Consider the following 13,558-nt stretch of genomic DNA (forward strand, 5'->3'; position numbering starts at 1 on the left):
GAAGGGCTCTGGCTGTTGACTTTGTGACATCCTTGGTTGAAATACATAGTCCTTGATAACTGACATGCATCTATTAATTTCTATTAGATTAAGGATCTTTGGCTAGATGTCAAGTGGACTGTATCCCTTTAAATCAACTTCTCTTTAAGAGGCCAGGCTAGTAGTGGTCCTCTATTATCCAACTACAGAAGTGCTCAACTTTATATAGGACATGTCAGGTTTTAGGTAGCTTTCTGGGAGCACCACATTTCCCTTGTGTGGCTAGCTTGTTCAGGCTGCTTTCAATGGCTAGATATTGCAAGGACAGAACCCTGTTTCTAATAGGCTTTCTTGTCCCAGTCTCTCTTTTGAAGCCATATAATAGGAATAAAAAAAAACAAAAAACAAAACAAGACAAACACACCATACACTGGGGTTAGGTTAGAAGGTTTCTGTTTTTATCCTCATTTTGCTTGCCATCCAAGATACTTTTATCTAAAAAATCTTCATGCCAGTAAATGTTTTAAAGGCACCTTGGATCTTAAATATAGATTACCTTAGTGGTGGGAGCACCAGTGCATTTGGCCATCTACAAGACAAAAGTGTTCCTGCCCTGAAGAATTTATAATCTAATAAGGATAATAGAAGAAATCAGTTCTTAAGTGGAAACAAGGGCATAGGCTCAAGTTTTTATTGGAGAAACTCCTATAAAACTAAACAAATGGAACATGTTTCCAATAAACGTTTTAAAGAACAAATTTAAATCCCCAGCCTCCTACAAATGTTTGATTCTCACACAGATTACGTTTGTACAAAGATAACATTTGCCAGTGGACATCCCCATGTTACCTCAGATAGCCCCGTTTCTCACCACATCCAATTACAGAAATAAAACAGGTCAATGGAGAAAACTTAAGGAGACCAACAGGCAAAATGATTCCAACCAAAGGAAGGAAAAGTGATGGAGACAAAAATCTCGAGTCAACAAGAGCAACCTTGCCTGAAATGGTCTCCTTGGCTTGTTTATCACCACACCCACCACAGCCCACCCCTCAGGATCTCCAAAGCTTCCTCTTTCAATACCCAGGGGAAGCTTGTTTCAACTAAACAGAGCTTTCTGTCATGCCGGTGACAGCTAACACCGGGGTAATGTAAGGATACAGTGGCTTTTTGTTTAAAACAAAAATAGGCAGGGAAGAGAAGGGCCACTGCTGATAAGGTAGCACAAAAAGAAAACAGGGAAGCCAAAAATAGGCAAGTAAAATCCAGTGCCCTGAACTTGTGACCTACCATATGCTGCTTTGATAAGGAGCCTGTTTCTGCTTGAACACAAGAGATTCAGTATTCACCCAAAGACTATGCAACGGCTCAGCTTCAGATAAAGGATTGGTTCCCCCGATAAGGAAACTGAGTCATAGAAATTTGCAAATGAACTCAGTGGAGATGAATGGTGGATAAACCTGGTTTGCCAGGCACAAAACTTGAACTCTAATGTATAGAGAAATGCATTTGAACAAGTGAAGCAAGACAGTACAATCCACCTTTAAAACTGCTAAATGCTTTTGCAGGTTTAGAGTCTGACAGGTGCAGCTGGCAATGCTAATTACAACATTTACTAAAAGGAAATCCACTTAAATGGTAGTCAACCAGTAGTATTGCAACAGGAAGAATAGGGGCTAACTCAAAGAAAGAGCGCTTTTTTTTTTTAAACTACACTACACACCAACTCTCTCCAGATTCAGACAGAAATTAGTGAGCCATTAATGAGCTTTGCTTCCAGTTTCTAATGCTGGAAACTAGGAGATTTTAAACAAAGCAAATGAAAAATGTAAATCTGCAGTGAACTCTATGTCTCTGCCTTATCTGAATTAACCAAGCCATTCCAGGGGGCTTCAGGTTAACGCTGCAATTAAGCCCTCCAGTGGATGTCTGCATGCAAAGCCTAAAGACAGAAATCACGCTAATGGATATTTAACTACAAAAAGGTAATTTGCAATGTACTGAAGGACATAATCAATAAGGTAAGGGGTCATTTCGCCCCAGCAGGGCACATTTGATGGAATATAAAGGGTTTTGTTTTAACAAACAAATGTGTTAAGAACACAGTGCCAGTTTTGCTATCACAACATATTTCTTATTTGAACCTTAGAACTGGGGATAGTGAAGCTGTGGATTTGTGCATGAATTGCAGTAAAAGCCCCTGGGTCCCTCTCTTTGGTAGTACCATTTACACAAGGCACAGAAAAGAATACTTCAACAGGAAGCTTTTGAGAAGTTTGCTGAGGGGAGGGGAAGGAAAAGGAGATTTACATCTTCTCCAAAAGAGCTGGTACAAGAGGACCCAGTGGGCCTGTTCCATCAGACACTTCTGACAGAGGTATATCCATAAACTTCTGTAAGTAGAGAATACAGAAGTATCTTTTTTAGAAATACACATGGCCATATATACCAATCTTAACATACTATGGGCAATAAGTTCGCTGCTTCTAATCCATAACTGCTGGCTATTTGAAAATCAAACTTAAGGAGAACAGAGTAAGATGAAAATAATGTATAGCATCTCTTGCATATAAGCCAACCATACAGCAGGGCAAAGTGCTATCCTAAACCGTGGAGAGGTGAGAGCCAGACAATGCACACTACAGCATCACACAGTTGCAAATTAGTTTTAAAGTAAATTCATACAGAGAGGTACTTGGATAGTCTGCCTTTAAGAAAAAGCAACTCATTTTCTTAATTGGTAAAGTGATTGCAATGCTGCATATTTAGCACAAAGTTTTTTCCACATGCTAACGCATGAGAAACTGAACTTCCTTTTGTTATTCTTTTCTGCTCTCTTGTGGGGAATTTCTGCAACACCACTTGTACTGCACAACTTTAAGTTTACAGTAGGTATACAGAATAGAGTTTCCAATTCTGCTAGCCCTTGCTAGTGAGACCAGGTTGTACATATTATTTTGGTCTCCACTGAAAATGAAAATACTGGGGTTTATAGTCTGCTAACTACACCCATAGGAGCAAATTCTCAGCTGGTGTAAAGTGTCCTAGCTCCACGACCCACCCAAGTGGGTAAATGCAATGGTATCCCAAAAATGGGAAGAACAGTTTATGCAGGAAAACATTGCTAAAAATAAAAATCACTTAGTAACACTTCAGACAGTACATGGCCATCTGGTTCACTAAGATTGTTTAATATAGGGGTTTGTTTTGCACTTTGCAGATAGCTCTAGAACAAGAGTAAGCCAGAATTACTTTATCTGTAGCAGCTCCCTTCTGCTTTGGAAAGAATCAAGTACATATATGTACATTACCTCCTCTATCATAGTGTCCTTTGCAGCAGTGAGTTCTTCCTTAGTTGATCCACTTGCTACCATGTTTCTTAGCCGCACACAGTACTCCCTCATCTGTTTAAAAAGAAAAAGCCATTTTATCACTGTAATAGGACCACAAAAAGCATCCATTTGCAAAACCTGTATATGTGAGGAAATCAAGATTTGCTTTATGGATCTCTATCAGGCATCCAATCACAAAAGGTTTGTTTACAGAAAAAAATCCCTATTGATACTACTATTAAGAGTTGGTTCTTTATATTAAATTTTAGAACAATCTAAAACCAACCTTTCGGGCCGGTTGGTTTGCCAGGATTCAAGCTGAAGACCATAACATGGCAGCCCCTAGCAACACCATTAAACCTCTGGTTTAATTCCATCATGCCTATTGTATTTACCAACTCATTTCTAGAGATTTCTGGGGAATAGTTGTCCCTTGATCACATGCTCGTGAATTGCCAAAACAAAGCTTTCAGAGGAAAGGTTTGATTGCCATTTCATTTTTTGGCACAATGGATTCAGATCCTTGTCTGATTGCCTAAACCTGCTTTCTTCCTTTGTCACAGTCACTTCAGTATTTTGCATAGCACTGCATGCTTTCCCTGTGCAAGCTGGTTTCAGTTCTATCCTAAGCTCTGTATTTTTAAAATCCATACTTGTAAATCTTAGCCACCATACTTGCATCATTAAAGCCTTGATCTCTTGGTGGATGGCATAGCGGAAAACCAGCTCTCCCGGGGCACATGAAGTTTACAGAAAGATCTTCTGCCAGCCACATAGGTAGAATTTTTCCTTTGTGAGTTAGAGAAATAATGACCATTGTAAAGAGTGCCACAGAGGACATTTTCAAGCTATGGTTTGAACCTGTTAGTAGCAGCTATTCATGCACCGACTTCCTTTTTCCTTCTCAGCATTTTAGGACCATTCCCCTTTGCCTTTTAATCCATACAAATGCAGTGTTTGCATAGAAGCAAGCAAGTGCTCAGACTGGCTTTTAGTGGTTTGATCAATAAAGAAAATTTAAGGAAACTAGTCAGGAACATCTGGAGCTTATGATTTCTTCCTATCTGTCTAACCGCTGAGTTTTAGCACAATTTCAGATCTTTTACCTTATGATTCAAAATCTCATTCATCCTCCTGGAGGCCTCTGTGGTGTGAGACTCAGGGAAATTTTTCTTAGGGATCACGCCATGTTTTTCTAGAAGAAAAAGTTGACAAATGTTAATTGTCAATTGATAATCTTGTATGCAGTGTAATTGTAGCTGTGTCAGTCCCAGGATATTAGAGAGACAAGGTAGGTGAAATAATATCTTATTGGACCAGCTTCTGTTGGTGAGAGAGACAAGCTTCCAAGCTATACAGATCTCTTCTTCAGGTCTGGGAAAGACACTCCCAACATCACAGCCAAATGGATGTTCCACCTTGTATTTAGCTGGGACACTCAGAGTATCTTTCCCAGAACTGAAGAAGAGCTCTATGGGGCTCGGAAGCTTCTGTCTCTCACCCACTGAAGCTGGTCCAATAAACGATCTCACCCACCTTCTCTCTGATTGACAATCTTGTCTTTCTGTATGGCCAGTGTTGACATCTTCTCATACCCACGTGAAGCCTTAACTCACCTGGTTTCTATGAAGATAGTCTGGGGCAGAGGTTTCTTAAAGAGTCAGAGCAAGCCAAAGGTTATGTTTTTTGTCTGGGTCTTCCTCGGTCTTTGTTAAGTATAAATTCAACTGGGTTCCCCATAAAGATAGAATCCTTCAGTGATCAGACATGATAATCTCCCATTTGTAAACCTTAAATAACATTAATTAGTTGAGGAGAAATAGAAGCTCTTTCACAAGGAATTTGACTCTTCTTAGATTAAGCTACCAAACCAGTTTGCTAAAAATGTCAACCTCTTATGTGCTACTCCATGTATTTGGTCTTAAGGTGAAGTGAACAACTTCCTAACCTCCTCTTCTCCATGGCAAGAGAAAAGGTGCTTTATCCCCAAAGTTATGAGATGTAGCTTTGTAGTTGCTAATAGAGAGTAGTAACAGGTAGGTTAATTAATATTTACATTGTGGTAGCACTCAGAAGCTCCACTGTTCTAGGTGCTGCAAGAACAAAAGTACATAGTCCCTGGACATGCAGCATACACTCCAAGTCTCCTTTCTGCAGTAAAGCTTCGTAAGATGATTAGGCAAGAAAGGGCAGCTAAAGGCAGTTACCGCATTCCAGAAAACAAAACCCTTGTGTGCAGTTTGCGCTCATTTTAACCGCTCATTACCCTAACAAGCTTATTGCACCAGTGCATAGTCCACATGAAGTCAAGCAACCTCTGAATTCACCTATGTGAATTCAACTGTATCTTGATTCATTTTTTGCTTAAAGAACAGCCCTACCCTGAGCAACAGCCTTGTAAAGCTGGCACGGAGGCGTTCCATATTCATTTTGTCTCATTCCATATCCCATTTGCTCAGCGTGCAAGAACATTTTTCCTGCTAGCCCTACAGACATCCTGGGCTCTGACAGCCAATATGGATTTTTTACCTTGTGCATCAGTAACATTATGCACAGGTATAAGTGAAGGCAATTCCATTTTCTCTGGATTATGACCACTCACTGAAGTAAGGGAGTCACCCATTTTCATAATGAGGAGAGAATCAGGTTGCATGGATGTGGCTGAGGGCCCCATTTGGCCTGGTCCAACCATAGGCTGTGCACAATAAGGAGAGATCCCAGAGTTCAGGGTGAGTTTATAGGGACAACTGTTAGACATTTTTACCAGCGAATGTTGAGCAAATCTGTTACAAGAGAGGGGCTGTTAGCCCAGCATTCTGCAACGGTGCCCCTTGGCTTTGGAACTCACTTCTTTTGGGCAGAACAGGCCATCTTTGTTAACCTCTGGGGCATGCTGCACACCTTGTATTTCATACGGAGATGGGAGAGGGACGCTGGGGAGTTTAATATTTGTTGCCCCATTTATGTTGTTTCTTAACTATTGTGATGCAAGAGTAATTTACAGAGTCTGTTTAACAACAGGTGTCTTGTTGAGGGTGTCTAGAGCCTGGGATGGGTTCCCTTTTGCATAGTGGAGTAGAAGTTCAAACAAGTTTGAGATGGAAGACAGTGAGGATATGAATATCCACATGCGTTTTTCTGTTTTAATCCACATACAAGAACTCATCCCCCTGTGACACTCCCCATTAAATGTTGGCACGATGCCTGCAGGAAGACTGTCATAAGTTTCTGGGCATGCTTCGTGGATTAAGAGTTAAACTACTAGATTAGTGTATAATTAAGTGCATAAATTTGTGGTTTCTACAGCCAGTGTTTATATTCTAAAGAAAGTTAGAACTGGTTAAGTCAGATTCCACTCCCTGATTTTAGCTAGTCAAAGCTGTAAAAAGGGAGGTAATGAGAGGTTAGCCCAACGCTTTTAAGTAGATTACATTTGTAGTTTGTTGCAGTCAAGTGTTTAAGGGGACATAAATTGACACCTCAACTATGGCAAAACTAAAGGAAAGCATATAAAGGCAAGTGAATCTTGGACGCAAGATGTGGTTCTTAGTGCTCATAGTACTATGTTTTTTAATTTGGGGTATACATTTAAGTTGAGCCTCTATTATGGGGTCTTAAATTTCCATGCAGCTTGCAGGGATTTCACTGTTGGCGCTGTACTTTTTAATTTCGGTTTCACTAACCTCCTCATTTTTGTGTAGTTCCGTTTTCTGAAATTAAATGCTACAGTGTTGGGCTGCTGTGGTGTTTTCCCCACCACCGGGATGTTACATTTAATTTATATTATGGTCACTATTACCAAGAGATCGAGCTATAGTCACCTCTTGGACCAGATCCTGTGCTGCACTTTGGACTAAATCAAGAATTGCCTCTGCTCTTGTGGGCTCCAGGACTAGCTGCTCCAAGAAGCCGTCATTTAAGGTGTCAAGAAACTTTATCTCTGCATCCCGGCCTGAGGTGACACGTACCCAGTCAATATGGGGATAGTTCAAATCCCCCATTATTATTGTGTTTTTTATTTTTATAGCCTCTCTAATCTCCCTGAGCATTTCACAGTCACTATGACTGGCCAGGTGATCAGTAATATATCCCTACTGCTATATTCTTATTATCCAAGCATGGAATTACTATCCAGAGAGATTCTGTGGTACAGTTTGGTTCACTTAAATTTTTTCCACTTCATTTGTTTCTACACTTTCTTTCACATATAGCACCACTCCCCCACCAGCACAACCTGTTCAGTCCTTCCGATATATTTTGTACCCTGGTATTACTGTGACCCATTGATTATCCTCATTCCACCAAGTTTCTGTGATGCCGATTAGATCAATATCCTCATTTAATACGAGGCACTCTAGTTCGCCCATCTTATTATTTAGACTTCTAGCACTGGTATATAAGCACTTTAAAAACTTGTCACTTTTTAGCTGTCTCCCATTACATGATGTAATTGAATGGGACTTTCATTTGACTGTTTCTCATCAGATCCTACCTGTATTTTATCATCTTCCATCTTCTCCTCTTTACTAGGACAGAGAATCTTCATTAATAGATCCTCCCATAAAGGATGCCTCTGTTCGAGGCACGTGCTCCTCTGCGCCTGTCGGCTTTCCCCCAGCCCTTAATATTAAAAAGATCGTAGAGCAGTTTTTAAACTAAGTGCCAGCAATCTGGTTCCATTTTGGTTTAGGTGGAGCCCATCCTTCCTGTATAGGCTCCCCCTTTCCCAAAAGTTTCCCCAGTTCCTAATAAATCTAAACCCCTCCTCCCTACTCCATTGTCTCATCCACGCATTGAGACCCTGCAGTTCTGGCTGTCTAACTGGCCCTATGCGTGGAACTCAGAGCATCTCAGAGAATGCTACCATGCAGGTCCTGGACTTCAATCTCTTACCTAGCAGCCTAAATTTGGCCTCCAGGACCCCTCTCCGATCCTTCCCTACGTCACTGATACCTACATGTACCATGACCATCGGCTCCTCCTCTGCACTACACATAAGTCTGTCTAAATGTCTCGAGAGATCTGCAACCTTTGCACCAGGCAGGCAAGTCACCATGCGGTTCTCCCGGTCATCGCAAACCCAGCTATGTTTCGAATGATCAAACCGCCCATAACGAATAAGTGTCTCTTCCTAATAACTGGGGTTCCCTCCCCCAGAGAGGTATCCTCTGGGGTTCCCTCCCCCAGAGAGGTATCCTCAGTGTGAAAGGATACCACGATATCATCTGGAATGAGGGTCCCAACTATGGGATTGTTTCCCTCTGATCCAGTTGGATGTTCTCCTTCTCTGAGACTTCCATCCTCCTCAACAGCACAGAGGCTGCCAGATAAGGGGTGGGACTGTTCTATTCTGTCCCGGAAAGTCTTATCTATGTACCTCTGTCTCCCTTAGCTCCTCCAGTTCAGCCACTCTGATCTCCAAAACCCGTACACAGTCTCTGAGGGCCAGGAGCTCCTTGCACCAAATGCACACGTATGCCACCTGCCCATAGGGCAAATAATCATACATGCTGCATTGGGTGTAATAAACTAGATAGCCCCCACTTTGTTGCTGGACTTCTGCCTGCATTCTCTTTTTACTCCTGCAGCTCATTCCTTTGTTAATGTTTTGTTTTTAATCAGGGGGTATTTTTGGTTTTAAGTTTAAAGAATGTTAATTGTATCTAGCCCCCCTCACAATTCCCCTCCAAACTGCTGTTAGCTGCTCCTGTTCACTAGCTCCTCTGGTTGCTTAGAAGGAGTTGTATTAATTCCAAAATAGGTTTTGAAAGGAGAGGGAGGAAGGCTGCAGCATGGAGAAACCAACACAGGAAAGTTCTGTTCATCTTTCAGTTTGAGGCCTTATTTGTTACATCTGATTAGTACCCGTAACCTACAATTGATTTAGCATCGGCAGCCTTTATGCAAGTTGTTTCAATCAAGCAAGAGAACCACTTAGAGTGTTACGTAATCACACCAGACACACAACAAATGAGTTGTGTGGGAATTCTGTTACTATCTTAAATGGATTCTTTGTCCTTTACTATGACTGGATTGCTGTGATTAGTGGAACTACAAATAAATACTACTCATTAAAGTTTTCTACAATGTGCAGCACTGTACAATCTACGATGCCTGTAGGACGTTAGGCTATCAGCATAAAAATAATACACGGCTGCAAACATTAGTTACTTCACTCCTGATCTTTCAGGCATGAGTAGAGTTTCTGGAAGCCCTTTCAGTCACCATTTCTCTTACCAATAATATTAACCAGCATATCCCACTGTCCTCCATCATTGGTGGGGTTGGAAAGCAGGAACTGTGTCAGCCGGTCTTCTACAGGCTCGTTTTTCTGAGCTGTTTCCACAAAGGCATTTAAAAAATAGTAGCAGCGTTCGATCTGGAACAGAACAGATAGGGTAACTTAATCTTTGCTTGCAACATGCCATATGTTACTTCATTCCTGGGTGTATGCGCTTCTTTGCAAATCTCACTGGAGAAAAAAAAAATCTATGCAGTCCTGTTCCATTCCATGTTCTTACCATCTCTGCAACTCTAGATCTCATTCTGTCGGCATATTTCTATTACTTGTTCTCTCTCATAAACCTTTAGTTTGTGTGGAGGGATAAGAGTGAAAGCGAGTTAGTATATGGGGGGAAATAGAAAATGCTACTAGATGAAGCCTCTCTCAGTTACTAGTAGTAGCTGCTCTTAAACAGCCACTGTTGGAAATAAACAAGTGAATTAGCTTCCAGCAGTGTGTCACAGGGACAAGACTTCCGAAGCCTGCTTTCAGTGTTTCTCCTTGGCACCTTAGGAAAAGCTTGAACACCCGTATAGAGGGAAATCAGACTGCCAATGTTGTTTGCATAGGTAAAACGTCCTATAAGAAGACTATTGCCGGTACTACTGTACCTTATCCCAGTAGAAGAGATAGGCTTGGCTAAACTCAAACTCTTCAACGTTAAACTTCTTCATGACAGGAAGACGCATCACATTCAGACATGAAAAGATCCAGCATCTCCCTGAAAGGGAACAAGAATTAAACTGTCCAGCTCTATGAAGATTTGCACAGGCTATATTTAAACACAAGATTTATATGGGCTGTTCAGTCTCACTCTTTCACAGTATTTAAAAAAAAATAAAAAATTCACACACACACACACTCACTCACTCACCCCCCCCCCCCCCCCCACGATCAAGTGTCCGAACAAGCAAAGAGAGAACTTGGCATCCCAGATCCTGACTTCTACCCCAGGCTCTGCCAGGTACTCCCATCTGATCTGTGAAAAACCTTATTGAGTTTAAGTATCTTTGGTGGCCTTTATATTAAATTAATGGTTTATGTATTATTGTGGGACTGGACGATCAAAGGACTATACTGAACGATGTGGCAGACAAGAATGGACTTTTGGACAAAGCGTCGCGTGGTTTGCCTGGGGAATCTCTAGGAGGAGATGAATGCAAATTCTCACGTCCGGTTATGCAGCAAACCTAGCCTTTTGAAGTTATGCCCTAAGAGAGAACCACTGGGTGCTGATCATCTGTTCTCAGAATCAGAAGATCAAAGGCCCAAGCTGTGTAAAGGAAAGATTGACCTAGTCACAGAGGTGCTAGTGCTGAGCTAAAGCAGGTATGGCCTCGTACCTACAGGAAATCCCCTTTGTGGGATTTGAAGGGCTGACTCCTATCAGAGCCCTTGTTGGAGGGTGGGTGCTCTCTGCCCAAGAGAGATGATGGTGCTAGCAACGGACCATAGAGGAGGAATACAGGTGCAGATGCCCTGAACTGTGATGGTCACTTTATTTCTCTTTATCTCAGTTTTCCTAGTTATAAAATATACAATAAATATCTATTCATAGGAAATGTTGAAAGGATTTTTTTAAGGAGCGTGGCTCCGCATGACTCCCGGAAGCAGCGGCATGTCCCCCCTCCGGCTCCTTCGTGTAGGGGCAGCCAGGGGACTCCGCACACAGCCCCTGCCCCAAGCGACACCTCCGAAGCTCCCATTGGCCATGGTTCCCGGCCAATGGGAGCTGCGGGGCAGCACCTGCGGATGGGGCAGCGCACAGAGCTGCCTAGCTGTGCATCCATGTAGGAACTGGAGGGGGGACATGCCGCTGCTTCCAGGAGCTGCTTGAGGTAAACTCAGCCTGGAACCTGCACCCCTCAACCCCTCCTGTGCCCCAATCCCCTGCCCTGATCCCCCTCCCACCCTCTGAACCCCTCGATCCCAGCCTGGAGCACCCTCCTGCACCCCAAAACCCCCAGCCCCATCCCAGAACCTGCACCCCCAGCTGGAGCTCACACACTCCCCCACACCCCAGCCCCCTGCCCCAACCTGGAGCCCACTCCAGCATCTTGAACTCCCCATTTCTAGCCCACCGTAGAGCCTGCCCCCCCAGCTGGAGCCCTCACTCCCATCCCCAATTTTCTGAGCATTCATGGCCCAGAATTTCAATTTCCATACACAGATGTGGCCCTCAGGCCAAAAAGTTTGCCCACCCCTGATTTAGAACCTTTGCGGAGGGGGGGGGGGAAGAGAGGGGGAAGCTACTGGTTCTGAAGAACTTCTCTCTGTCTGCTAAATCCATTGTAGGTTGAGTGACAGCTTAAAAATATATCAGTGATTATCAACCTTCAAATGTTAAAAACAAATTACTATCTACGGTCTTAAACCAGGAGACCTTAAAACTGTCACAGTTCCAGTGACTGAGCAAGGCTTTTTTGGCACTGATCCAAGACCACATCAAATTTCAGACCAATGTCATTTCCGAACTATGGAAGAGTGACATTTCTCTCCGAGTTCTGTTTGAATAATTTCAACCTCAAAGGGCTTCGTATGTCAGTCACTATTTCCACATGCATAAGGAGCAGAGGTGATACAGTATGAACTCAGAAATAGCAAGAACTCTTCCAGGTGAGGTTTCATAATGAAAAGGCAGTTTAAATTATAGCACCAGCCATCCACTATAAATGTAACTTGGTTCATAGATTTATGCTGCCATAGTTAATAAAGGTTTTGCTTTACAATCAGTCAAGGAACAGCCTATCTGAGAAGTCTGGGGCTTGCAGAGACTTTCCCTTACCTGAGTTTTTCTGGTTAGTGACCGGCTTGCCTTCTGCAGGCACGGTATGCTGGAACACGTGCACCGTCTCCTGCACCACTTGCCGGTCGAGACACACCTCCAGTGGGTCAGTGGTGGTTGCAACATTTCGGGCCAGCAAGAACTGCGGCTCTGACGCCAGTTTTTTGGTGAAAGCCGCGATCTTTTCCAAGCTGAGCCCTGCCGAGCAAAGCAGCGCACGTCGCATGACAAGCCGAGCGGGGCAGCCCTGGCACGTGCGGTCAGAGCCCCGAGGGGTCACCCCCGCAGAACACGGACACCGCTAACAAGGTACCCGGGGAACTTCCCTGCTGAGGGCACCCAAGAGGAGCCCAGGGCCAGACACCAGCCGGTCAAGCTCCGCCTGCAGCTGGGAGCCCCCGCGGTGCGGGTCCCCCCCGCCCCCGGGTCCCCCCACCCTCCGGGTACCGGTGCCCCCGCCCCCGGGTCCCCCTGCATGTCCCCCCGCCCCACCCTCCGGGTACCGGTGCCCCCGGGTCCCCCTGCCTTGTGACCCTCCTCTCCCAGCGGGGGCAGCCACCGCTCCCAGCGGCCGGCTCCGGTCTCCCTTACCCGGGGCGTTCATGGCAGGATCGGTGGCGGTGGGTTCCGGGCAGAAGCGGGCCGGGCGCGGGGACGGAAGGAGCTCTTATAGCCCCGGCACCGGAAGTAGGAAGTGCAGCCAAAGCCGGCGAGCGGGCGGGAGGACGGCGCGAGCAGAGGGACATTCCAGCCGCTGGCGTTGCCCAGGCTCGCGAAGCGGGCGGGGCCCCCGCGAGGCTCCTCCCCTGTGCCAGCCCTGGCTTGCTCTTAAAGGGGCCGCGCCCAGCACCACCCGACCCGCAGCTCAGTTTGTACAGGGGGAGGGGGGATGAAAACCAAACTGTAAACCTGTATGTGATGGAAACCACTCGGAGCCGGGGTACAGCAGTACCCCTAATTCCAGCCCCCATGCCTGCTGCAGCCTCCCCCCGCCCTGCCAAGAGACCCCTGGGCAGGCAGCAACACCCAGCAGCAAAGCCACTGATCAGCTCCTCCCAGTGCAGCCTCAAGCCACCCACTCGCCTGGGTTGGGGTGCCAGGCACGTAGCTAGGCCCTTTTAGGGTTGCTCCTAGGCCCTGCACCAGGGACCACCCCTATTTCTCCATCACTGGATAACA

The 13,558-nt window shown here is 44.6% G+C and overlaps 1 protein-coding gene across 2 annotated transcripts in view; it reads right to left on the reverse strand.

Annotated features, from left to right (window-relative positions):
• BLMH (bleomycin hydrolase) overlaps positions 1–13,130 on the reverse strand; it is a 30,358-nt gene extending 17,228 nt beyond the window's left edge. The window contains exons 1-6 of one of the 2 annotated variants that reach the window (XR_010593776.1): positions 12,971–13,129; positions 12,380–12,577; positions 10,206–10,315; positions 9,549–9,690; positions 4,418–4,506; positions 3,291–3,383 (exon numbers count right to left, since the gene is read on the reverse strand). Coding sequence is in view for 1 of the 2 variants with exons in the window: in XM_005298226.4 (XP_005298283.1) it covers positions 3,291–3,383; positions 4,418–4,506; positions 9,549–9,690; positions 10,206–10,315; positions 12,380–12,577; positions 12,971–12,983 (645 nt within the window). In the remaining variant the exon portion in view is untranslated. Of the gene's footprint in view, positions 1–3,290; positions 3,384–4,417; positions 4,507–9,548; positions 9,691–10,205; positions 10,316–12,379; positions 12,578–12,970 lie in introns of both variants that reach the window. The other variant, XM_005298226.4, reaches the window with a different exon arrangement.
• Between the last annotated feature and the right edge of the window lie 428 nt (positions 13,131–13,558).

The sequence above is a fragment of the Chrysemys picta genome, chromosome 19, assembly GCF_011386835.1.
Source record: "Chrysemys picta bellii isolate R12L10 chromosome 19, ASM1138683v2, whole genome shotgun sequence".
In the NCBI taxonomy this organism is placed as follows: domain Eukaryota; kingdom Metazoa; phylum Chordata; order Testudines; family Emydidae; genus Chrysemys; species Chrysemys picta.